The 27488-nt window shown below is 41.5% G+C and overlaps 1 protein-coding gene across 4 annotated transcripts in view; it reads left to right on the plus strand.

The window, feature by feature from the left end:
• The window catches only part of LMO1 (LIM domain only 1), a 94803-nt gene that overhangs the window by 1838 nt on the left and 65477 nt on the right, over window positions 1-27488 (plus strand). For 3 of the 4 annotated variants that reach the window (XR_004357593.1, XM_032691076.1, XM_032691077.1), the window contains exon 1: window positions 2959-3546. Coding sequence is in view for 3 of the 4 variants with exons in the window: in XM_032691076.1 (XP_032546967.1) it covers window positions 3522-3546 (25 nt within the window). In the remaining variant the exon portion in view is untranslated. Of the gene's footprint in view, window positions 1-2958; window positions 3547-27488 lie in introns of those variants that run through there. The other variant, XM_032691075.1, reaches the window with a different exon arrangement.

Below are 27488 nucleotides of genomic sequence, written 5' to 3' on the forward strand. Positions count from 1 at the left end.
CAGGAGAAATTATGCTCACTTTTAAAGGTGCACTGGAGGAACGGGGGCAGGACGTGAGCCTGAGAGAAGAAACTTTTTTTATGAAGAGATTATTTTACCTTTCTACATTTCTTTCTGCCTGATTCAAATGGACTCCACTTGCCCGCTCATCTGTGAATGTTAAAAGGGGATGCTGGACCTGCGTAGGTTACAAATGGACTAAAATGGAAGCTTTTGCTAACTAAACCAATACCTTTTGAAATCAAGCTTGAATGAGCTTGTTAATAAAAATGGGTCTGTTTAACTCCCATAAATGGCTCCTTTTTTTCTGGTTTTTTTTACCCTTTTTTCCCAGAGGCCGGTCTGATTTCTACCATCTAAAAATCCTGGCGTTGTGGCTAGTATCCAATTCTCCCCTTGATTTAAGAGGCCTCGCCATGTAGGGTTTTTCTTTGAAGGGTGCTCTTCTTTTGAGGTCTCTGGCAGCAGTGGGCATATTCATAGTTATTACTGTGTGGAGAAGACAGGATTTCAGGATCACCTCTCCCAGAGGTCCTGGTGCATCACAGGGAGGACACTTGCTGCCTTGTAGGTAGAGGTGGCAATGTGCCCCTTGCTTTTGCATCCCTGAAGGCTACTTGGCCAGCTGGTCCACGGCCTCAGAGAGAGCTGCCCCTTCTTCCAGCTCCAGGCCAGGGCTGTGGCGCTGCCTTAGGGGTGTGTGCCAGCCCCAGTGCGACACCAGCATCGCCCTTGCAGTCCAATAACTGCTACACGGCTTTGTGAGTGAAAAGCTTCCTTGGCAAGCACGCTCCGTGGTGCCGAGAGGTAGTAGAGGCACAATAATACTTTTCTGTGGTTTTTACAAATATCGCTAAAGATGAAGGGGCATACTGAAAAAAATAACAACAATAATAATGTTTCTGACTTGATGTGTTGGGGCATTGCGTCGAGTTATGTCAGGGAGGTAACAGCATTTTGTGTGTTTGAAGTGACATATGCAACGTGACTTGATATTAGAAAATACTGGTTTACAGTGGAACTTCAGCAGATATCTTCCCCAAACAAATGTTAGGAACCGAGAGAAGAGAGACAAGAGGGGTGGAGGAGAGAAAGGTTGAGAGTGAAAAACTTCAAGGCTTGCCTTTTAGTCAGTTCCACTGCGTAAATCAGTGCAGAATTTGCTGTGGGCAAGCCAACCTACACACCGTGCAGCGCATTTATAAATTTCAAGATAATGAGAGTTAAGATATTTCTCAAACACATAAATGTTTTGATTGCAAAGACCAGATTTCTGCTTAAAAAAGTAAACTGACATCAGGTATCATGATTAATTCCAACAGATTGTGTTAATTGTAGTTGACTTTAATTTCTGTACAAATGTGGTGGGGGTTAGAAAACTTTTTTTTTATTGTTGGTGTGTGAAATGAGTAAGCAGATAAAGTGTTTAAAAAAAAAAAAATCTGTTTGCTATGGGAGTAATCCAGCCTCTATGACATGATGGAGCAGTAAAGGAATAAAATGTACATTGATCCTGTATCACGTATTTTTTCCTGAGTGTGTCATGTCTGCTAGTTTGCTCTGCCACAGAAGTCACCTGCGACAGACAACAGCTAACTTCATTTTCATCAAAACTTTGCCTTTCTTGTAGTTACCAAATAGTGTAAGTTAAAATGTACCATATATTTTGGGGTAAGTTTGTCCCTTTTGAAGGTGATAGGGTGGAAAAGTATAGAAACACGTGTGGAACATTTTTGGAGTTCACCATTTTCTAGTGGAGACCAATAGTATATTGAAAGTATTAAACTACCTCAAATCTAGAAAAGTCTGCGTTTTTGTTAGTTTTTGCATGGATGCTTTTAACTATTAGACTTTAATCTTTGCGATAAAATCCTCCTCCTTTTTAGCTTGTGACACTTCCTAAAAGAAACTGATTATTTATGGTGGTTGCACTCTTACTCTAAAATACATATTCAACACTTACAAACAAGTATCACTAGGAAACAGGAGTTGTTGGAAGCACTAGATGAAAACAGTTCAATGTAAAACGTTACGTTTAACATCAAATATTCTCAAGGACTGTTAGGATTAAGTATTGTGAATGAAGGGGGAAGGAAAAGCCACTTCAGCTGGGGATAAGGAATCTAATTAAAAATCGGTATTAAGGATATATAACTTGAGCCCGCTCTCATGCTCTTTAGAGTACCAGTGTATCAGTTGTAAAGGGGAGGAAGAAGTATCATTAAAGCAGAAATCAAATGTTTTCTCAGATTAAAAGACCACGATGAGTGAAATGGTGCTGTCGATCTCGTAGTGAAGCGTCTGATCCCGCAATCCTTACGAGAGCCATCGGAGACAACAGATGACTTGTCTGAAAAAGGATTGAGAGTTGTGAGAGAAAGGATAAAAGACATGGGCCCCCAACTTGTCACTTTATATTTGGGCCCTGATGGCATTTCTGTAAAGTGGAGCAAACCTGAAAGGGTTTGTACCACATTTGATTAGGTAAATTCATTTTAATATCGACCTAGTGAAAATGGAACTGTATTCTCTGGAGTATTCCCTGAAAATGATACCTACATGTGAAAACAAACCCAAAATGTTTGTACAGAAAATTAGTATCAAGTTTTAGGTCACCAGAGATGCGTGAAATCTAGCTGGGAGAGCGGCAGGGCTGGTGTAATGCAGCCCGGGTCGGGTCGCCGGCATCAGCTGCGGAGAGTTCTGAGCCTCTGACCTGCCAGAGCTACTGGCTGGTTTCAGACAAAATCCGCGCTCTTAGGGGAGCAAATCTGGAGTGTGGCCGTGCTCTGGACTGAGGCAGTCCCGGGGACAAAGCGCGGCGCGGGGTGAGAGGCGGGCGGTGCGGGTCCCCCCCGACCCGCGGCACCTGGGCGGGGGCCGGGCGGGCTGCAGGTGGTGCTGCTGAGCCGGGAAGCCGCGCTCTGCCAGGAAACCCTGGCAGGAGGACGAGAGGGGGCCCTGGGAAACGCGTGCATTTATTCATAGCAAGTGTGCAAGGCTCACCAATCGAGAGGCAGAGGCAGCAGTAGTCAGGCTTAGGTATTCTGCCGTCTCTGGATATAATTTTAGATTTAGATTCTGCTTAAATCCAAAGGGAAAACACTTTATAAGGCTGAAAGCTGTGTAGTTGCAACAGCCAGGGTTATGAGCTATCAAAGGCAATTACATTAAAATAGATTATACTGCGTAAATTGAGCCATTTAGAAGGTGAGAACCAAAGAAACAGCTCTGATCCCCCTTCTTTCTAAATTGCAGTTTTAGTTCCTTGCAATTCTGAGGCACAAAAGTAGGTGAGACTGCTTTTGTATCTGCAAAGTGCTTTATTTCTGAGTGTAATTCTAACTGAGTGCAATCTAGGTTAAAAGCTGGACAACTGGGTAATTAGAGCTCACTTGCTGCTAAAGGACGATCAGCTGTACCGTAGCTCATTTGTGTTCCCAGAGACTTGTTCTCCTCTCCCCTGAGCGGAGGCTGCTGGAGAAGGAGCATCTGTCCTCGGACTTTTCTTGGTTGCGGAGATGATGGTGCTGGACAAGGAGGACGGTAGGTGGGCTGAGATTGTGTAAGCCTGTGCTTGGTGTCTTCCGTGTGCCGCTAATGTAGAAATAAATAGTTTTGAAACAGATGTGCGCTGTGCATATCAGAGTGCTCTGCTTTCAGCTTCTGATGTTTTTCTCTTGTGTAGGTAAAAGCATGCTTGCTTTTTATTTTTTTTTTTTATCTCTTCTCTGACATGATCAAACCAGTCAAGAAGGGTTTACCCCAGGCTCTGTTTGCTGAAGGACATAGCAGAAACAGCTTGATTATTTTTTTTAATATCTATTTTGATTTTTCTTTCTGCAAGTTCCTGTAATGTATCCATTTTAGCCTGTTTATTTTAACAGCTTTTATTGTAAATCTAGTTTTGAGATTTTCTTTCCTTTTCATTGCATGTCATTTGGGTCTCTTTAATGTGCGCCTTCAATATCTATTTCTCACAGCTTTTCTTCATAGCTATAAACATTATGACAATAAGCTAATAAGCTGCTCTGGCAAAAAGAAAAAAAGCATTGGTTTATTCTAAGAATTTACTCCCTTCTCTTGATGGCAGAAGTGTAGGTTCATTTGGGAGGTAATTTCATGAATGAAGCTGAAGGAGAGCTTGACTTATTTTAGGACTTCGCATATACTTATTTTTTTAAGGCTGACTGGTCCTTTTCAAGGATGCTTAAAGGGTACAAACTGATGTAAAGGATAACAGACAGTTAGTAGCCTGAATGACCCCATGCCATCTTTTACACCTTACTTAGGAGGTTGTGCAACTTAACTGCTCAGTCACCAGTAGTTTCTGGGATGAACGTGGTAAGTCTAATCACAACTTTTTAATGAGTTTTTTTCTGAGGCTGCTTTGTGGCTTAGGTCTTCCTTCACAGTCTGTACACTGAAAGCAGAGATTAAAACTGAGGCAGAGCAGAACGCTTCTGTAGCCATCCACATGGGCTTCCATCGAGAATGCTGCCTCGCCAAAGACCTTGGCAGCACTTTGAGTATAGGAAGTGGGAACTGCATCTTAACTTTTAACGCCCATTTGTAACTATAATCTCATGATTTCATTTCACCTTTATAAACAGATGAAGCGTGCTGTGTAGCGGATTCTTTTAAAATTTATTTCAGAACTTTCTTTAAGTGTTAAAAAAAGAGTGGTAGGCAGTTGTCATTTGAAAGTAGAAGAAATTACTGAATATTTGTAAGACTGTAGACAGGAGACAGCTTTTCACAGGGAGTAAAAGAGCTTGGAGAAATTGGAAGTTGAGCATTTTGGCAGTAGCATTGATTTTACTTGAATATGTGTATTGCTTTCTAAAATATTTATGAGAAAAATAACTTGTAATTCAAAGTCACTTACTTTCCTGTGTCAGGGTGGTGCTAATCGTGTTTTGTGACTAGTACTGAAAGCTGCCCAAAGCTAATAAGTTGGACTGATATGATTTTTATTCACAACCCATATCTGAACTGAATTAGTGCTGTCCTGGAGAATAATTTGGAAAGAAGGCTTGACTACTGAAAGACCAAAAGTTTCTCTTCTCTCTCTCTCCTCTCCTTGCCTCCCAAAAAAGGGTGAGGGGGGAATACTACCTGATATTACAGACATAGCATTTTGAGGGGTTTGTGTCATTAAAAATGTGATTTATAAAATTATCAGTCTAGTGTATTCATGCACATAGAATTTGAATCTAGTTTCTTGGATGGGATATGAGGTTTTGTTTCATTCTGATGTGAAGCATTTGGCACAATGACAAAATATGGACTTTTCACTAAGATTTTACACTTTTAAAATATGAGATCAAGCAGAATACATCATTATCAGTGCCCACTTTTATGCAGATTCAATTGGATTTTGACTGAGTTGACCAATGTTAGATCAAAGTCCGTGTATGAGTTGTCTTGTCCTTCTGAATTTATTCCACTCTAATTAAGTTGGCATCCCAAAACTGGGAAATAATCTTATTGGGGGGGGGGAAAAATAAATCACTGGCTTTATTTCTGTTAAAATCTCATAAGTTCCTTTGTTAACACAGTAGAGCTTTAAAAAAGGGGAAGTAGATGTGGAGCATCTGTTACACATCTTCTAGATCAGCTTTGCAGTTGACTGGACTGTGGATAAAAGACCCACTAAGTGGCTGAGTATTGCTTATGCTGGGAAAACAAATGAAGCTAACGGGGTTTCAAAGGCTTTGAAGCAGTGTCACTCTCAGAGGTGTTCAGTTGTTTTCTTTGGCAATATAAGTTGAAGCGAGCTAGTTTACTTTATTAGAGGCATAAGGCTACTCTCGTAACCTTCCTCTGACTAAGATGAATTTGGCTGACTGACCTTATTTCTTTCTGGACCACACGTGTTGTGCTGGGTTAGCGGTTTTTGGGGGGGACTTTTTTCCCCTTGTTAGGACTCATCTCTTTTAGAGGACAGCAGCATTGCCCATATTTTGTTAAATCTTCCTTTTCAATTTGTGCTTCCCCATAGAACTATGTTCTGCTATGATGGAGCAATGCAAATCAGCTAGAATAGCCCAAATTAATTCTTCACATTGGCGGCAGTGTGATTGCCTGCATGGAATCAATAATGCATCATAGAGGGATCAAATTTTGGAGTATAATGTGTGAATAATGCTTGACACAAAACAAAAATTCAGTCATCATAATAGCAATTAGGAAAAAGCTGCAGCTTATCCCAGCTGTAATCTCTGCTAACAATGAAGCACAGCCTGGTAATCAGCATGTATGGTATGAAATGCACTAATAGAAATCATGGCTCTTTGTTATGTGTGGTGGGGGTGAAAGTTTCCTTTCAGCTAACTTGTGCTGTGTTAACTAGACAGAGTATCCTTCAACCAAATTGTGGAGTGTGTGTGCACTTGTAAAAGCACTGATCAGCTGTGTGTTCATCCTGGTGTTTGCATAGACAGTAGCACCCCAAATCATGGATCCTTTGTGTTTTCCAGCACAACTCTGTTTAAATAGATCCCGAGTGTAGTCCAAGTAAATAACATATCAGAGCACTCCATTAAACGTGTACCTGTATGCAAACCTTGGGTTTTATTTAAAAAAAAAATCATAGTTTCTTTAAAAATGAAAAGAAAAATACAGATACTCATTGGTTGTGGGCATTGAGGTTAGAGAATGGGTCTTAGGTTGATGGGAGGTATTTAGGGCAATGAATATTAGGTAATTTGAAACTGGATTAGTAGGAGCAGTTGGGTTCCCTGTTGTGTAAGAGCCCATCTTACCCCGCACAGAAGGAAAAAAAAAAGCAGCATTTGGAATCAGAAAAGCAGTGAAATTGATTGTATAATGGCAGTCACAGGAATGCTGCCACAGTGCCCTAGCCAGGACAGCAGAGCTGTGGGTTGGCTTCTCAAATGAGGATGCCAGCTGCCACATGGAAGTACCTACAGATAGGTAGATGGATATGGAGAGAGATCTGTCTCCACCAACACAGGTCCAAGCAGTCCTTTTCTGTCAGTAAAAATCATTATACACACAAAAATAAGGCACGTACAAATTGTGCCGCGTAGGAACAAGAGCTGTTCTACGTGCTGCTGGGATCTTTTGTTTCTTTTAGTGTACCTTTTTCAGGTATACCTATTGAGGAATCACGCAGAGACAGAAAAGGGGAAATGGCAGGGTGGCTTTTCTGCACATGATATGGAATTTAATTTTTCTTTTGCCTAATATCCCTGAAGCTCTCTCTCTTTTTTTTTTTTTCTTTGTATCTCCTTTTCCACTCTACCTCAGACCTTCTGCGTGGTCCACTGCTGTCTAGCTTACCATGTATAAAGAATGACTATACATCTTCCCAGACATCAGCTTATTCAAAGAATGATTGATAAAGGTCACCAAAGACCTTATTTTTGCCTACTTAGCTGGGTTATCCGTTGGATTTTTGAGGGCTTGATTTTGATGCACGTGGTCATAGTGCAATTTTGGAGGTTTGGTCTGGCTTTAGTTCATGACACAATGTTCTTTTGTGACTCAAATATACAGGAGTGGATTAATATATTCATGAAGAGGAGATAGGAAGTTGTCAAAGTTGTCAAAGCAGTAATCTGAATAAAACCGGAGCACATTTGGCAGCAGAATAAACCACGAATCTCGGTCTGGGCAGAAAAGACCAAAAAAAATTTGGACTGTTTCTCCAAAGCTGACTAAATGTGGAGATAAGGTAATCTTCCTAGAGGTGCTCTCTGCCCCTGAAGCGGCAAATACCACAAAGCGTGATGGAACCACAGGATAGTAAAGTAATTGCCTCTACCTTTCCAAGAAATGCAGGGTGCTGCAGTTGGAGCACTGATAACCTAGATATCCATTTAATAAAATCTCATCCTATGGGCAGAAGAGTGAAAGGAGTTAGCAGGTCTACGAGTAGCAAACTGCTTTGTATAGAAGTATTCCTGCTGGGCAATCAAATACTTCCTAGTGTTTGTTCAGGACTAGATAGCTGAAAGATCTGGGCTGGCATCTGTATAGGGTGTCATCATACTTAATTCCCAGATGCTGTTGACACATGATAATTGTCTGGTTGACATAACAAGCATTAAAACAGTGTAGGGATCTTCAGCTTGGTAACAGGGCAAAAGAAGAAGCTTGTCCTTGGAAATTAGTCTGCTCTAATTTTGGTTTAATACAGTAGGAAGTATACTTGATACCCTGGCAGCAGAACATAATTTGTCTTCTTTGGAGTTAGTGTTAAATTTTATTATCTTTAATAGATACAACGTGAACATGTCAGCCTGTTTGTCATAGCCATTCCAAAAATGCTCTCTTATGGTAGAATCTTCAGAAAAATTCCTTTTAAGAGCAGTGCATTATTAATAAAGTAATCCATTAGGTCTGGTGATAAAGGGTCACAGCAGAGTCTGAAATACGTTTCTTAAATGGTTAAGAAATTTATCATGGTTGGAGGATTAATTGATTTCATTTGGAGGCTTTCTTAAGGTTTTCAGGCGTTGTATTTAGAGATGGTTTTATTCTCTTTGGAAATGTGCTTGCTGCTCAAAGTTTTGCTTCGCTGTCATTAGCATGAACTATTACATTTCTGCTAAAGGCAAACTGTTCTTTTAGTATTATGACTGATTGCATCTGTGAGGAGTCCTACTTAGGTAAAGAATATGAAAGTTTATGGCAAATAAGATATTTTACTTGAAATCAATTCAAAATCAGAATAATGGCATCAAGCATTAAGTGTTGCAGTAGAATAATAAAAAAGGCACTGCAGATGCTGCTAAATGCTGAACTATAAAACTCTAATGGGTCTACATCTTTTAAAAATTGGACAGAATTGTCATAATTTGGAACACATAGACATTGTTTTAAACCGTATAGAAATCACTGCCCCCAACTTCAATAATGTGCGTAACTGTTGCCAGGGGATGATTTATTCAGTGAATGTCGCTCCTATTCATTGAAGACTTGGGGGTGGAGGGAAGGGCGTTTAAAAATGAAAGTTGTTCACTATTAGATTAACATAATTAAACCTATGGATGGTCTGAGAACAATTCACCACAGCTACTGTTTTTCAGTTCTCAGTGTGTAAGTGTGTGTTTTCCCTGCCTTCCAATGGGATGACTCCCAAGCCCAAGTTTTCAAGCGCGACGTGGGGTGCTATCTGTGCAAACAGATTCTCAGCTCTCCGGTGAATGTTCTTGCAGACTACTTTCTACTCACACTGTGTAGCAAAGGAGATAATGGATGCTCTTGTCCAAATTTAGAGGGTTTTTTTAAATTGCACTGAACATTTTTGAATTCTTTACGCCAACGTTCAGAGCTCCTTGCATGCTAATCAAACTCTGAAAGGGTGATTTGGGCAGGGAAAGTACTATTTGCCTTCTTTTTAAACTATTTATATCAACAGTTCTAGTTTCTCTTAAAAAAAAAAAAAAGTGGATGATTGTTGCATATTCATGACTGAACCGCAGAGAACTTGGACCAGAATTAAACAATTAACCCTCTCGCCAATGTAAACATCCATTTGAGTAGAAGCCAGGGATGTTCCTACTTGGTTTATTATGGATCTGAGATATAGAAATGTATTCTGGAGGGCTGTGTTTCTAATAAATAAAAAGGCATAATGAGAATGTAACTGGGAAGGAAGACAAAAGCAGCCATGCTTTAAATTGTTAATGATGGTGCCAGTGGCTGCAGCTTTACCACAGCTGTTTAAATTGATCAGCTAGTGAAAATGCTTTGTTTTGGCATTTTCCCTGCATGTGCAACTCTTTCGAGGGGACTTCTGGAAGCTTTTCAGAAGGGAGGCGTGATCTTTTTTAAAACTAAGCTTAGAACATCAGAGTTTCCAGTATTTTGAAATCCAGTATTTAAGGATGCAGTTCAGTTTTTCTTTTGTAAAAAGTTTTTGGCTCATGAGCCGTTATTTCCCCTAGATTTCCTTTACCACTTTTTTCTTTTTTTTTTTTTTAATTTTTTTCTTTCCCCTCCACAAATGCTGCAAATTGCTCACTACCCCTAAAAGCTGAGGCAACAGCACACTTTCTAGCTGTCCTTTTTTCCCCATCTCTATTTTACTGGTGCTGCTGAGCTTGATCAGAAAAGCAGAAAGGGGCTATGTCGATTTGCTATGCATCTTTTGGTCAAGCATCCAGTGTGAAATTGTTCTGTAAAATGTACTTTTTCAGAGGGAACTTGCTACTAATTTATTTCCCGGTTGGCTCTACCTTGCAGCTGACGTGGGTTAACCAATATCTCTTTATTGCTTGTATGCTTTCCCTCTGTTCCAGAGAAATGGGTATGTGTTTCAAAAGGATGAAGTCTCTTCAAGGCAAGTAGGTAGGAGAAGACTGGGCTTTCTGTATGTTGGCAAGTGACATGGTAGTCCTCCAGCAGAGGACTGGCTTGAGCCAGTGAGCCTTGGTGTGTTTTACAGAACACCTCTTGCCTTGACTTCCCCCTTGAAAGAGCTCGTGAGCAGACCTACCTGGGACTCTTCATGGCAGGTGACTCGTGGGTAGGCCATGCCTTGAACAACCTGGTTTCTGCCTAATGTACTTGCAGTGAGGGTGGGTGCTGAACATTATTCAGAATCCATTATATATTTATCTTTATACTCCTTTGTGGAAAATGATTTCTGTAAGTACCCTGTTATGGTTATGAAAGCCCAAATAAGCATCAGTCTCAAACCCTTTGACCTGTCTGCACAGAATGGAGATCTGTTTTGAAAAGGACTCCTTTATATCTGTTTTTAGTCCATGCCCTTCCATTCATTTGCCTATACAAAGCAATAAAGGGTAAAACTAAAGTAACATAAATTGGTCTGTCTTCCTGAATCCATGTCTCGCTAATGTACCCAGATTAACTCAACTGTAAATTGTCTCCTTTGGATGTCGTGTCTTGCTAAAAGTTTCCTATATGATTCATGATTTGGATTGCTTTTAACAGCTATTGGCTAAGCAATATGGTAAATGTACAAGGTGATGCAATTGGCATTAGTGAGAGGATGCACAGGAGCATGTAATGCAGTCAATACTACATTAACTACTGATGCCCAATTACAGAAACTGGAAGAGTGGCTTTTAGGAGCATTAGGACTTGCAGAAGAGCTGAGATCACCTGCCGCTCCTTGCCTAAAAGCTTCACCCTTTACGCGCTGGGATCAAAGCAAACATTTAGTTGCTATTTTGTCATGTATAACAACGAAGGTATTTCCCCCCCCCCTTTTTTTTTTTTCCCCAAAAAGTGTCACAGTGATGCTTTTAGCACATGTAAAATCCTATCTCCATATTTCAAGATTCTACTTCCATCTCCTGGGGCAAGACTTTATTTGAATAAAAACTCTTTAACCACCTCTGCATTTATTGTTTCTCTGAAGCTTACTACTTCAGCCGGTTTTTTTTAAAGAAATACTAAGTGATATTTAGAGTGTCCTATTACAGTGTGCCAGACCAGCCTCCCCTTGGCTGCCCCCAGCTCCCTTCCCTTTTCTAATCTGTATATGATTGTTTGTGACCTCAGCTGGCTTGAAGTCTCTAAAAAGAGTGTTTTAAAATACAACCAGATACCACATAAAACAGGATATTTGAGTGTGCGACCTCTCTGCAGTCCGTGTTCAGATTAAGCACACATTGTTTCCACCACTGCTTTTAAACCCATTTGCAGTAGACGGCAAAGGACCACATTACACTAATAGACAGTGCATACTTTTAGATTGAGCTGAGTGTGATCACAGCTTCTAAATCCATTTTAAAAATAATGAGCAATGTCACTGCTGCATGGCGAAGCTGGCAACCCACAAAGTTCCTCTGGACTTGGAGCGAGATGGGAAATTAGGCGGCTCTAAGAACACTGAAATATTTTAATATAAAAGACAGCTGGCAGGTGGTTTATTGCTCTTGTTGCAGCATTTGTCTTTACTTCCAGCTATGATACTTGGCATATCACTACTGGTTTTAAGACTCAAAGCATTTTGCCAGTATTAAGGAATTTGTGCACCCCAAGTGAGCATTCCCTGGAACTAAGCCCTGGATATCCAGGGAGATGTGCCTGCCAGACCCCCATGAGTCAGAAGTGGACTTTTGTGTTTTAGTTGTTCCAGGTTTGTTCATCTCTGCTTTCTCTTTGCACAGCCATTGCTGCCTTGCCCAGCAAAAGAGGAGGGTGGGATCTGCAATGCCATCTCTTGCTGTGGCACAGTGCTGGGTGTGGGTCCCACTTTGCCTGCTGCCCCATGCTGGGTTACGAGGTCAGACCTCTGCAGAAGAAGAGAGAAATAACTTCTGGATCTCCTGGGAAGGACAGAGTGCTGTTGAAACAGTTGGTCTTCTTGACTGTTTTAGGAGCAGTTATGTTGATCCTCTCTCAATAGGCAATTTTAACTTCTTCCTTTTTTTTTTTTTTACCCCTGCGGTTCAGTCCAAGCAATTGCACACTTGAAGAAAAGCCTTCACTAGCCTATCTTCCTGCCATAATTATGAGCATTGGTCACGTTCCCCTCCAATTCCTGCTGTGATTGTGTCAGTCTCATTCCCCTCTGCCATTTCATGGGTGCAACAGAAAAAAGTTAGGTTAGACTGTGCTGTAAAACATCCGGATGGTCTACAGGCACTTCCTTAGTGACCCTTTTTTTTGGTAGATGGTGCCTTAACTTTTTAGCTAGCAGTTGTGTTGGTTGTCCATGCATTTTCTCCAAGGCCAATGGAGCTCTGCTCCATATCCAGTCTGGGTTTTGAGCTGGTCCAGGGGTGTTTGCTTTGGCCGGGGGCAGGAGAGGCAGGGGCAGAGGAGGAGCATATTATTTTTAAGACGACTGTTCCTTTCAGGTCCCGATCGATGCTCCTTTGAACATCTGGGGGAGGAGAGCAGAAGGTGACCTGCTGGTTTTCTCCTTGCACTAATGTGTTTAAAAGGTGGCACCAGCAGTGGAGGCGTGGGGAAACCTGACTGAGCTCTGCCTTCAGCGCAGTTGAAACACAGACAAGTATCCTGTGCTTGATGCGCTTTCCAAGCTGTACAAACAACGTTTTAAAAGTCTGAAGTACCCAGCAGGGCAAGTCAAAACGTCCTTGAGTAACTTTGTGTTTAGACAGTGTTTTCTATTTTCCTTTGATCAGAAGGGAACAGATGTGTCTCTTCTTATGTGTGTGTTTGTGCACACCCCCCTGATGCACACGCATTCCCTGTCCTTGCACAGGGGCTGCAGTATTTTGGGTACGCTGGTATTCCTCTTTGTTCTTTGTTATTACTGTTTTTGTATTTTTCCGGGGAATCTAAGCTGGAATTTAGAGAGGTCAGACTAAACAAGGTTTTAACTTACTCTCACTCATTTCCCTATCTCTCTTTAATTTGGATAGAGGAAAAAAATAAAAAAAAAGGCTCCCTTTAAAAAAAAGTACGTGTATGTATAATCAATTCATTGAGTAGTTTTTTGGGGGGGTTTTAAGCATTCGGTCTAAGTGGGCTGCTCAGTGAAATTTGTACATTCATAAAATAGCTGATTGAAAAGCAATATTTCAGATAAATACAAGCCAGCGATCTATCAGCAGTTGTAATAAAAGCTGGGCTTCAGGCTGTGATTTTATTTTGAAATAATAAGAATTGCTTTATTCTTTTTACTTGAGTTACCATGGTAATTCTGTCGTGTAGCAGTGTTATATTGATTTAGAAAGTGGACAGTAATATTTCTTTTGTGTTATTCTGTTTCTAGGGGTTGATTTCTAATTTCCACTTGGAGATTACTTTTATAAATTTCTTAAGTCCTTCCACTTTTTTCTCTAGCAGTGTAATTTTCCTCTCACACATTGCTATTTTCTGAGCTTATTGGTTTGCTCTTATTTTAAATTAAACTTGCTGGTTTCAAATATTGAAATGACATCTTTGTCTGTGTCTGTACTTTGGTTTAGCAAAATATTACAGTCTGCTGTTTTATGCTTAATAATTTAAGGGAAGCTTTATGTCTGCCATCAGTGGTTGTTGGTAACTCATGACTAAACCAACACAGAGCTCAAATCTCTGACATTTTAATACTGTGTAATGGTGCTTCCACCCTTCACACTGTTTGGGTTTTTCTTTAATCTGCCTTATGTGTGTGTGCTAAAGAGAATGCCAATTAAATTCTGAAGAGATCAGAAGGAGTTTTTGGGTGGAGCTGGCTCTTGGCCACTTCAAGTTTCCATCACACTTGAGAGAACCACTGGTTTTATCTATTGCACAGGTACCATTCCTGGCTACCCATCTTACTCGTGCAATTAAGAAGCTTCAAGTTTTCTAGAAGCAAAATTTTGACTTGCAGAAGTGTTTGTATGCACTCAGTGGCTGGCAAAAAGTAACAAACTCATTTACCTCTGTGCAGGATTGTTATGTATGGTTTTTCCAACCTTACCCATTCTGATTCTTTAGTACCTTAGCTCTTAGATTGCTGCTGCTTTAAGATATGACAGTCAAAACAGGAGGTGACTGTTCCTTGTGGCATCTGTTTCTTTTTTTGTGAATGAGAAATAATGCTACTATTCCGAACCTGGGAGAAGAGGGGAAATGAACCTCAAGCATCACTGTCTTCAGAAGTGGTATTTTAGATCCTGAAACCAAAGCCATGAATTCTGCTTTTAAACAGAAGTCATTCAGCTGACCTTTTAGTACAGAGGGTGGGATAGGTACTGTGTGACACCAGGTACCAATTTGCTCGTTGTATGAAAACACCACTGAAAGGTTTTGCAGTTCAGGTAACTGATGGGAGGGGGACTGAAGTCCTGTGCTCTTGTCCATTGGTTTCATTCCTGTGTGAAGCTCTCAACAGAAAGAAAGGGGGTCCAGGAGCCCCAGCTAGTCTCTTCTGGGATCACTGGACCGTTTGCATGCAGGACTTACTGTCAGCTAGAACTGGCAGAAGAGAAGGAAAAGGGTGGCTTGGGCAGGTGGTGGTTGACCTCCAAAGGACTGAGGTATGAAGTACCTGGTAAAAGGCAAATGTAATCCTGGAATAGACTGACCAAGAAACTGCAAATAATGATCACTGTTAATAATGCTGGAGAGAGGCACTGATAGACCTTGTCTACCATGGGTAAATTGCAGATCCCTTATGCTAAGGGACAGTAAATCAGTGTGGAAGTAGGGGCAGAGAGGATGGCCATGGAGACCAATCTGTGCTTCAACTTGCCTACCTTTGCAAAATGAAGGCTGACTGGTCTGTCCTTTATAAGGACAATGAGAGGGGAAGCACCAGGAAGGAAGGAAAATGGACATTAGAAACAAGTAGTTGGAAATGGCTAAGAATGTTTCTAGGCTAGCAACTTGAAAACTTCTGAGCTTTAGAAGAGTTGGTCTGTAGATCAGCCTTCCTTGGAGGATAGTGGAGGCATGAAGCTGACTTCTTGGGTTAGAGAAAGAGATGGTATGATAGCCTCTGGCTGTAGGAGGTGGGACTTGCTAGTTTGCCTCAGTCGTCAGTCCATGTTGAGGCATTTATGTCACTGTCTGTGAAACTCTGTCAGTGTTTCCATATAAAACCCCATATTTTCATGAACATTCATTTATGGTGAAAGTCTGCACATAAGATCCTGCCTGAGGTTACCTTTTTCTTTCCTATTAAAATTTTATAAACCCATCACTTGGCTGGGAATTTTAGTTTTCTGTGAAAGTAGAATAGAAAGGGGGCCCTGCTGGGGAAGCATGGAGGGTATAATGTCATTTTCTTCCTCAATGCTCAGGGTTTTTTTAAAAAAATATATAATATAATATAATATATAATAATTATATTATAAATAAAAATTAAATATATTTTATATATTTATATAAATATATAAATGCTACAATCTTTCAGGTGAACTCCTTGATGAGAATGGCAAAAGCCATGTCTGCAGGTTCTGAACTTCTTTTCAATGATGTGATTTTGTTTGATTTGAGTGCAAAAATGCATAAGCAGCTGCTGTTCTCAGAAGTCTCCCCTAGCTTTTCTGTGTGCAGGTGTTGCCTGTGCTGTTCTGCTTGAGAGCAGTGATCCACAAACTCTAAAACCTTCAAGTAGGTCCTGACCTGGGAGGCTGTAATGGCCCTTGGAGCCTTTGCGGCCCATCGGGTGATGTCTGTTACACATTAGTCTGTAATAGCTCCAGAATAAATAACTTCTTTTTTTTCTTAAGTCAGTAATTATATCTCTCCACAATAGAGTGCAATGGCTCTGCATGCTAAAATGCAGTTTTAAGGTAATGCAACAAGAGACTGTTTAATGTCTCTGACAGTCTGGGTGCTGAGCACAGGTTTCTTTCTCCAGTATTTTCTTTCCTATTTCTTACTTACATTGCAGCAAATTCGTGCTACCAGGGACTGAAATCTTGCCCCAGATTCTCTGTGATGTGGCAAACAAATACCTGATACTATTGGTCTCCTCAAAACAATGCTTTGGTCTTTCCCCACCATACTTGCTGTTCAGGAAGGGCTTCAGCTGATGATTTGCGATCTTCTTAGCAGGGCTTTGTGCTCAAGAGAGCAATCTTACCCTGGTAGGAGAAGGGACTAGATGATTTAATAGACTTTTTTTATATTCATTTTGCTATGTATCTGATCTTTTCATGGGATACAGTGCTGCCTGCATCCTAAGTTGGGATTTGAGTTTGTTACCCCCTACCTAAAATATATTTTCTTTCCCTATAGTTCATTCAATTATAACTCTAGGATATATCTTCTGGGACTGAGTAATTGGCTAGGTCAGAAGTAATCTTTATTTTCACCAGAGAGATGTTTACAAACTGATGCTGTAGTATCTCTTTAAAACCCACTGAGAATCTGATTAAAGGCCTGAGGATCTTCTGCAAAGATTGCCTGCTCCCAGTTGACTTGAAAGGGTCAGCATGCTGTCACAGTTTCGACGACTAAGAATTAACTTAAGGCTGATTCAAATGCTACTCTCTGTGTACAGCATTGATTGGACTGCTTTCAGATGGCAAGAGGTAACTTTATACTGCAGCATGTGTGAACTCCATTTAGTTAAATAGGGAAGCTGAATGAATGCAGTTGCTTGTGGCACAGGAGCTCAAAGGTGAATGCATTCTACCCCTCCTGCCCTGAATTAAATACTTTGGGGAGGGTGAGAGAGAAACATAATTCTTGTGGTAACATACTTGGGATACTGACTGCTGCAGCTGTTCTTCACCAAGTGCAGCTCCTAAGTATCACATAATCTTCCCTTCCCCTGTGCATGTACCACCCTGTAGGCTTGACCATAATGAGATGAGATTGCTTGCAGTGGAAACTGCAGCAGAGTACTCTTTTGAATGGGAAAATCAACCCCAGACCCAGTAAAATGAGCTTGGTGCAGCATTATCGCTGCTCCTTTTTCAGGAATTGAAGATTTTTAACCTGGTTTCGTGTGAGCACCAGTGTTCAAAAGCATCGTGCATTAATGTGGGAATGACACTAATGATGTTGACTTGTGCAAAGCTGTGGGGTTTGTGGTGTCACAGTTCCAGTTGCTAGCCTTGGAGTAGCTTTTGAAAAGGCTCTGGTGAATGCAACCACCTGACACAATGATGGGCTCTGGGGGAAGCAATGCCAGGCTGCCAACTGCTCTATTCCTGCACCATCAGTGTGTGGACCAAAGCAGGCAGTGCTGCTCTCCTGCTGCTGCTGAGCCTGTCATGTAGAAATTCTTCTGAGCACTTACGGGAAGAAAACGGGCTGAGCTGAGGTGTGCTCCTGAGGACCTGCTTCTGCCTGTCAGCCTCTTGCCCAAGCCAGCAGTTCCTCTGGCTGACAGAGCATCCAGGGAAGGTGCCCCACCATCACTAAACCTTCAGCCAGAACATAGGGGCCAGCTAGTGTAAGGCAGCGAGCATCTTGCTGAAGGTGGGGATTCCTGATTTCCTTTCTCCTGTAATGTCTGGTAGACTGAAGACCTTTCTGGTGACAGTCACAGCACCAAGGCCCTTCTTGGGGTTTGATAGAGGCATCAGTGCTGTTCCCAGCTAAACAATCTCGAGGGTTTGGGTGGGTCCATGTTAAAGAGATCAGATTTCTCTGGGCAATTTCTTGGGGATTCTTCTGGGTTGCCTTGGAGTGAGTGCAACGTAGCTGTAAGCCAAGATCTTAGGCTAACCTAAAACCTTGGTGTGGTTTTTTGCTTTTTTTTGGTCTCACAACTGTTGTAACAAATCCAGGAGGAAGAGGTGTTGGAAATGCTGACAGGCTTTCACTTAGAGCAAGCAGGGAGGCCATGATGCAATAATGTTCTGCTCAGCTTTAATTGTGCCCAGTGCAATTTCTGTGTTCCCCATGGGCACTTGGCCACACTTGGATCCAGCGTTGCAATTTGCCAGTGGTCACTCTCAGAAGAAAAATATGTGCTGGCGGAATCCTGAGTGAGCTGACGGCAATAACAACTGCACCAGCCAGGGCAGAGGAAAAGAGAATGGTTTTGATGTCTCTGGTAGGTGACCAGCCACGAAGTCAGACAGTTTCTATCTGCAAGACTTGAAAAATGACACCAGAGACTAACAGTCTTGTCCTCACTCCACCTCCTCTCCTAGACTGGAGGAGCTGCTGCCTTGTGGTCACTGTAGTTTAGTTATGGCATGTTTCACTGTACACAAATGAATCCATTTTCTGTGCAGTAAACAAAGCTCTGATTGCCTCTTGGGACAAATATTTTGACCATCTTTTGCCATTATAAACTTTTTACCAAGTTAAACAGTTCACTGAACTAAGGAACTGTGGACATGTTGCAGCAGCCCCCACGCTTCACTTAATGGATACTCAGTGTTTGCTTCTGCTTCTTTTCATCCTGTCCTCTTTCTGCTTGGGATGGTTGGCTCCTTCCTCATCACTGCACAGGCTCCAAGTGTTTTAGTCTCCCACCCCCCTCACATCCCAAGGAGATAGATAAAAATTTGAGTTCAACAAACCCCTTGCCAAATCCTGATCTGCACTTAGGGTTTCTTAATGTGTGTTGTTCTCATTTATCTTGTGAGCTTACAGCACTGACTCTCCAAAGAATGCTCCTTCATGATGCTAAATCAAAGAAACCAAATATTTCTTGGTCTTGGCTCAAGTTTCTGTTAGATCTACAGAACAAGTCAATTGTGAGGATTATTGCGCTGGTCCCTGCTACAAGAGAGAGTCATGTGAGTTGTTACAGTACCAGCTGTGAACAGTGTGACAAGTCTCATTCTGTTTCAATTAAATGAATACTCTTCAAATGGTATTAACCTAGTTAAAATTTTGCTTATCAAAGCAAGATCTGTAAAGCAAGCCAGGTAAGTGCCTATTACTGTTTGAAGTTGTATGAGAATGCAGGAGGAGGAGTTGATTTTTGAACTTTCCTCACGCTGCATATCATGATCAAGCGCTTGAGGCAACTTTAACATCTGAATGATTTCGTCATTAAGGAGTAGTGTTGATAGCAAGGCTGTGTTTACTCAGCATTTCTCTGCCAGCTCTCAGAGCACTCCTTCCATTTAAGTGTTTACCCTTGAGTTTGGCAGAGATGCCTACCCAGTGAAGGAAAGGTCTTACACATCCTGTGGATGCTGAATGGCAGTATTTTCATAAAACAAATGCTGAAAATGCTTTTTATGTCCTGGAAGAAATCACTAGGACATCACGTAGGAAGAAAAACCCAACAGAACTCGACCCTACTTGTGTTTATATTTCTTTGGTGCTATGCTATGTAAGGCAGTGTATGCATACAGAATAGCAAGCAATAATCTCTAAGTTACAGTGTTTGAATTAAGCATCTAGAAAAAGGTTGAGAAGTGCAATGAAAGTAAAGTAACTTTTTCCAAATAGCAGGATTTTGGTAATCTGTAGTGAGATGAAATTCTGGTCTCCAGATTTCAGGCCTGAATGCTACATGCTGAATTGCAAAAAAACATGTAAGTTCATGTGATTCTTGCTTCAGTACCAGACCCAAGGGCAGATCAGCATGGGTGCTGGCTGTCAGTCTGCTTCCAGTTTACTTTGAGAGTAAGATTTTGTGTTATACTGTGTCAAATACTAATCTGGCTAAGGCTTTCTGTATTGCTTATGCAATTTAATATGTCATCCCCACCTTCCCCCTTACTTGATTTACTCTGCTGTATAATGTGTATTATGGCAAAGTGCTTTTCCTCTTCAATAGAGCAAAATAATTTGGGAATAATGCACAAACCAATTAAGGCATGTCGCTGTGCTTTAAAAATATTAGCAAAGAGATATGCAATAAAACACATAAGTATCTTTGGAAATGTGAAAGTAAACTGGGTCTCTATGTATGGGAGGAGGTAAGTGTAGTCGCTGAGTAGGGGAAGAGGAGGAGAAGGGCATTCATGAGTTGAAAGCAGGACATACTGGGTTTTTTTGTGACTTTCTGGTATTACTGGCTCTAATTGAGAAGAACTGATACAGAGGTAAACAGAAGTTGTGTGGAACCTGCCATTTTTTAAAATATACACAGAAAAGTATTTTCAACTGCTTAAGCGTTTGTCAGCGTTTGGTCTTTGTTTTACATGATGAATGATCAACTAGTACTTAGTCTTCTCCTGAGTCTTGTGTGGTTTTGGCTGGTTTTGCATAGAGGGCCTCACAGGAACCAAATCCAAAGAGAAAAATGGGAAATGGTGAATGTAACATTGCTCCTTTGTGCCACAGTCCCACACAGAAGGCTCAAAAGGATGATTCCATGTCCTGCTCTGCTGTGGGACTCTGGGGTGCTTGCAAGCACTGGGTGCCTTCAGCCCCTGGTGGCCGTCCTGTGGGATGCACTGCGGAGGGAGCTGGTGGTGTGGGCTGGCAGGCAGAAGCTGGGAGGCAGAAGCCCCTGCTTGAAGCTTCAGGCAGCTGAAGACACCCCATGGGCAGCCCCCAGCCAGGGCCAGGGTATCCTATGCCCTGGTCAGCTCTACCTCACCTGAGGTGCTTGGCATGGAGGCTGCGTCTTGCTCCTGATGGACAGCGTGTGGCTGAAAGTCATGGTTTGATGTGTGGAATGAAGAGAGGAAGAGCAGAGACCTTCCCAAGTGCTGTGACAGAGCCTGCTTCTGTTTGTCCCTGTGCCGGCTGTGGCACAAACGCACTGGCTGTGCATCACCTGGAGCTGCAGCCATTTACCTTCTGCGTCTGAGGAGCATATCCTGCCTCATAACTCTATCTTCACAGCTTCCTTCAGACATCTGTGTGGCTCTGTACTCATCCTGCCTCTTCAAAGGGCAGAAATCTTCATTTCTCCCTCTATTTTTGAAGAACTGAGATTCTTGAGTCCTTGAATCATTCGACTTGCCCTCTGCTATGCAGCCTTTGCAGCATCCCTTTTATATAATCACCGCTGCTCACAGTATTCTGTAATACAGCCCCAGTCCTCTCTCTAATAGACTGCTATGATGTCCATGACTTACATCCCTGAATTTTCATTACTGCTACAAAGACTTTTATGCACTTTAAAAGGGAACAGATGGATTCTTCCCTATTTTGGAAGAGATCATTCGTGCCTGTCCACCTTCTCAAGTTCACCTATTTTCATTACTTTAACTTAAAATGATTTGTGGAGCCTTCTGAGCTCTCAAAATTAAACTGGAGCCTGAATAAGATTTGAACCTAGATTTCCCTCATCTAGCCTAAAGTAGATGATAGCTTCAAGGGAGGACCTAGAGAATAGTTCATTTTGGTTATAGTTCAAAACAGTAGTCAGTCTGTTCTTTCCCACTGTGCTCTTTCAGAGTTGTTCCAAGGAAGCTCACAAAGAGGCCTTTTGAGATTGAAGTGGGAACAAAGTGCTAATTGTTAAATTATCTTTTGTCCCCCCAAAACCTAAGGAAAATCATCTGAAGGATGTTAGTTGCATACAGAGTATTTCTGTCTCTATCCAGTGTTAAGTAGTCTGTTTTAGAAAACCTTTGTTTTGTTCTTTGCAGTTCTCAATAGGCTTTTGCACTCAAACAATATGGACTCTAGCAGGTGGCATTTTTGGCAAATGACCTCTTCTCAATACCAGGATGTTCAGAAGTTGGCCTTTCTCATCTTTTTCAGAACTATTAAAATAGGAGGTGAAGGGCAAATGTACTGCTAATAAGGTGAAGATGCACTAAGATCTTAGACCAGAAGAAAATCAGAATATCGGTTTCGGAAGGATTGAGTTACTGGTGGAGAGTGTGGTCTGATAGCTGGGTGTAGGACCCAGCAGCACTTCTCTCTAGAAACAAATGACGCAAACTTACAAGAGCGGGTCTTCTGCTGTGGCAGAGGTTAATTATACGAGTGGTTCTGCAACTTGCAGCTTTTTCTTCTGTGCTCTGCTCACATTTGCCTTTCTGACGTGAACTGCAGTAATATGCACAATTCATGTGTCTCTGTCTGATTTTGGTTAATTGTAGTAGTAATTACTAATTTCCAACCCTTGACCCGCTTTTTTAATCGCATTTTTTAAACGATCTTTTTGTGCCATTTCAGAATTTGGTGTTTGGTTTTTAATTTAGATAAATTATGCTAAAATGTTCTTGAGAGAGCTGCACACTAAGGTCAAAAGCTTTATCTGCACTGTGCCCATTTTCTCTAACCTATTTTAATAATCGTAGCTGCTTTCTTTTATGGGTAGCTTTTGTCTGAACTATGCTAAATCTGTCCTGTTTAGACCAGGCTGCTGATGTAGCAGTAAAACAAAGTGCTGCGGAGCGGCCCTGAGGCTTCAGGATTGCCACATGGATCAGGGAGGTTCTAGGGTTGAGTTTCCCACTTCTTCCCTCCTTCCCTCTCTCCCAGCCTCCCAGCTCCCTAACATGCCTTCCCATGGGCCAGTAGTGCTCAGCAGTCATCCTGGACTGTGTCTGCAGCATCCCACCATCGGTGCTTGCACATTACTGGCCTTATTTGAAAGCCTCTTCCTCCCCTTTTCCCCATAAGTAAGAGGCAAATGCCCTGTGCTGCTGGCAATGGTCAGGGTCCCTCGCTATGCTGACAGCACCATGAGCATGCCTGAACTGATGGAGAGCTGTCTGGGATAACCGGGAACATCCACTTCCCCGCTGGACAGGCTGCTAAGGGAAGTGGCCCATCATCCCAGACATGTTCAGGCACTGTCATGAATGGCAAGGGCTGTTTGTCAGCCACCTCCTGGGAGAGGACTCAGTGATTTTGGAAAGGACACGTCTTTATCCCTCTGCTCCCCCCAGACACAGGAAAGGGAACGTGTATTTACAGGCAGGGACACGGGGCTGCTTTGGCTGTTTGCAGTAAACTGTGCTAGGTTTCATGCAGACTGGTATTCCCACCTTCCTCTTGTCCCCTCCTTATGCTTTCGATGGGGAAAGTTGAACAGGGTGCAACGTTTTCAAACTTGGAAACAGGTATTAAAGAGCAATTAGCTGGCCAGCCTCCCTGGATAAAACAGAGAAACCTTGCCAAAGATCTTCTTGTCTTTAAACATTTGTACAAATCTCTTGTCAAATATAGAAGTAATTGCCTTTTCTCGTTTTTCTTTTTCCTCTCTCCTCAACCATTTTCAGTCCTGCATCTGGTTTAATATAATGGGTGTTTGCATGAATGGCTTAGTTAGCCAGGGTGGTAATAAAATACTTTAAATTTATTGTGACATTTGGATTTAATTAAAAAGTACACACTTAGAAAAGTAAAACATAATGTGTAGAAGGAGTCAGGAAGGTTTTTCTCCTTTTCTTCCAAAAAGCTAATTAGAGTTGTATTTTAAATTGTTTATGTGCTGCTAATCATTGTAATAAATCATTTATACAGAGAGACACACTCTAATGTGCTTGTGTAACTGTTTATGCTCTCAAGTTTCTATCATGAACAAATTGATCTGGAAGTGAATTTATTAACCACTAGGGAAGAAATCATTAGTGCTTTCTCTAAATATTCCCCAGGTACACTTTTATTATAGTAGTTTACTGTTTTTACTAAAAGTAACGTTACAGTGCCTTGGTTTAATTATGATGCAAATTGACTTTCCATCATTTAAAAGGAGGGAAAACTGCCTTTTTGCTGGTAAGATATATCTATGTTGTGTCTACCAGAGTGCCTCACAGCTTCCAAAGTCTTTTTGCTGAAAAAAAAATTGTAAACTCATGCTTTCAGAGGAGCTAGTTTTAAAACACCCCAGTGGGAAAGTTTAATCTCTTTAATCTACATGGCCTTTGATAAAGGATTTTAGGACAAGGTGACTGTAGCCTGTCATGTTAAATCGTTTGCATCTGGCAGCACATTTACACTTATAAAGCAACTTGGTGCTTTCAGAGTGCTGGAGACCACTTGAAATCTCTTGGAAATAACCGGCACTGCTGGTTCACTGTTGCCAGTGAAGATACTGACGCAGAGATTTTCATGCAAAAAATCAGTAGCAGAACTGCAATCATAATCTGAGATTTTCTGGTTCGTTGTGAAGTTCTTAATCCAACCTGGGGAGTTACTGGCACCCCAGCTCCTCATGAGGGTTTTTAAGGTGGGCATGTCCTGCAAGTCTGGAGGTGGTCGTGGAGCCCCATGTGAGGGCACAGGGAGCTGCATTCCAGGGGGATTTGCAGCCCACTGTTTGGGGCTGAGAGACAGCTTCCACATTTGGAGGTGTTGCTGAGATAGTTTTCAACACTTGTATTTCCCCCATGGTAATAAATTGTGTTTCCCACCACACCCAAGAAACCAAATCTGGGCATTGAAAGCTCCAGTTAACGCTAGTAGGTTTTGTGGGTGCTTTTTAAATTTAGCTGCTATTATTTGAGTACTGAATTATTTATTTACAGGTCTAGCATCAGGCCATCAGGCGGGAATACCCACAACATGGAGATTTATATAGCTGAATAGGTGGTTAGACAGTTTTATCTGAAGTCCTTCAAACTGTGAACTACAGTGTAACTTGTTGGGAAGGTTTTATTTTCGATAGGATAACCTTAATTTTAAAAACAACAACAACAAAATCAAAAAATACCCACAACAAGCTCACCCAACAACCAACCCACAAAACTAACCAGTGTTCCACTCTTCAGTCAAGCAAACAGTCTATAACACTTCCCAGCAGAGAAAGGAGAATGAATATGAGTAAAATTGTTCTTTTTAATACATATATCATTTTGAGGTGACTAAAAAAGGAGAACCAGGAAGGATGCATGTACAGTCCATGAGAGGCAGCTGCAGAATGTGGTGGCACCAGGAGAGGAGCAGAGACAGGATTAAGCCGGAACTAGATGCAAGAACTGCTTGCACATTCATACAGGAGCTTTCCAAAATGCCTTGGTGTGGAAGATGCAGACCACCGTGCTGAACTGCCCCAGGGATTTCAGCTTGTTTCTCCTGCAAAACCTTACTCAGGCTGTGTGTGTGCTCCCACCCTTCCTGTTTAAAGGTTCTGTTGGTTGTGAGCTGTCTCCATGTTGGTGGAGGTGTATTGACAGCTTAACCATTCATGTCAGCGTGTCCATGGCTGAGAGTGTTTGAAGGATTTGATGGTTCATGTGTGTGTGCACGTACATGACAAAGATGACCTGTTGCCTTGGGGAGTTAGGCACTGTAGTACCTTTGGACCTTAAGTATCTGCACTTTTATTTGAACTGTTTTTCTTTTAAATATTGTCCTTACCTTCTCATGGTTGAGTTAGTGTTATCTTGTTTTCTTTAGCCTTAAGGAGGTTCAGAAGTGACAAATGCTTGTGTATCAGTCCTGGCCGTCCAGGTGCCATGCCACCAGCAACCTGTGGGCATGTGTGGGAAGAATTTATTGGTGCTTAAATTACAAAATGTCACTGAAGTGGCTTTCCATTTCTAGATTTTCTCTCCCAAAACAAATAGTTTTTTCTCACAAAATGAAGATGTGAATTCTCTGTCTCCTTTTATGCAGTATTTCAGATGTTTAAAGTCCAGTAATATTATACACACATTGCTCTCAAAGTGTGAATTTTGTTTAGACTTCTAGCTATCCATTTTTCTAGAAATCTACTATATAGTGTTCTGCCACATTAGGTTTTTCTAATAATCCATGGGAGGTTGTGATCAAGATCTATTACTGCATCGCAGTGTGGTCATCACCTAATTTTGTGAGGAGCTGTAGTGGCATTTCACTTTGCTGTTTGCAGGTGTTTAAATCTGTATTTAAAAGTCTTGGTGTACTAACCAGGCTTCAGAACTGAAAGGAATCAAAGGACGTCATGTGTCTTCTAGAAAATGTGGACTTTTTTTTTTTTTTTTGCCTTTAGTTCCTTTCATGGCCACTTTCAGGGCAAAATACGAGGCCTCCGGTTATTTTGTATTCTGCTGAATCTGACACTTAAAAATGTAAATGTTTCTATCAGAATGCGATTAATTGATAATAATAAATGTCCCTTTATATGCAAAGTCACCTCTCTCTCTAAATATATATAGAGAGGTGGTTTTGCATATATATATATATATATATATATATGTCTCCTGCTACGATTCCTGAAGGCATTTTTCCTTCAAAGCACAAATATATCAGCACTTAAAGCAGCATTTGATATCCTCTTGCTGTTTCTGTGGCCTGAGCCTATGTGTTGCTATGGCTTCTTTTTCTTCTCTTGACACTTCACAAGGTGGACTGTATCCAAACATGGACCTTCTCTGCAGAATTGACCATGAATTAATGGACCTCAGTAATTGTCAGTGGCACTCTTATAGGAAATCTCAGAATTCAGAACTGGCTTGTCCTTTGACAAACAAAGGGAGAGGAAAAGGAACCAATGCAGCCACGTAATAAATGTAGTTGGTGGAATAAAGCTGGTGCCTGTTTACCTCAGTGGAGCCTAGGAGGACAAGTAGTTTTCTGCTGCTCATGCAGCTTTGGGCCTGTGAAAAAGCATCTTGAGTGATGCAAGCATGTATCTGCAAGCTACTCTAAATATGTAGCCTTGGAGAACCAGGTCTGTGGGTTTTGAAGCAGAGCTCTGTTGTAATTCCAAACCTTCTTAACAACTGTGGCGTGCAATAGCCCAGTAAGATTTAGTACCTCCTGTACTAAAAAAAAATTCCTTGTAATTGGGCATGAAATTACCCAGGTTGACCCTTCTATTTGTAACACTTTTTAAGATGTTGGCATCCCAAAACAAGAGGACAGTGGCTCCTGCGTGATGTGGCAGGAGCTTTTTGTGGTGTGTGAGAGTGGTTTTGGATTGCAGAAGCACTGGTGGAAATTGCCACTTCACAGTTAAGGATGCAAATGAGGTAAACCCTCTTCTTTATAATTAAAAGTGAGTAATAACTTTAATATATTAAGGCTCTATGAGAGGTGAGGACACAGGTTTGCTCCTGCCCTTAGAAGAGGGTAATATGCAGGCACTTGTGCTGATTCAGACCTTAACAGGGTGATAGATAGTGTTGCAGTGTATTGGCTCAAGCAAAACTACCAAATGGAGCTGTGATGAAGCCATCCATGAACTGCATATCAAAGACTGATCATTCTCTGGTGTTTATAATGCAGAGCATCTGTCTTAAGTGTTAACTTCCAAAATATTTCTCTGTGTGCTGATACTGTGATGGTAACTGTGGAATGCAGCTTTACCATTTTTAATGCACTGTAACAAAAAC

This window comes from Chiroxiphia lanceolata, chromosome 6 (assembly GCF_009829145.1).
Source record: "Chiroxiphia lanceolata isolate bChiLan1 chromosome 6, bChiLan1.pri, whole genome shotgun sequence".
Taxonomy (NCBI): Eukaryota; Metazoa; Chordata; class Aves; order Passeriformes; family Pipridae; genus Chiroxiphia; species Chiroxiphia lanceolata.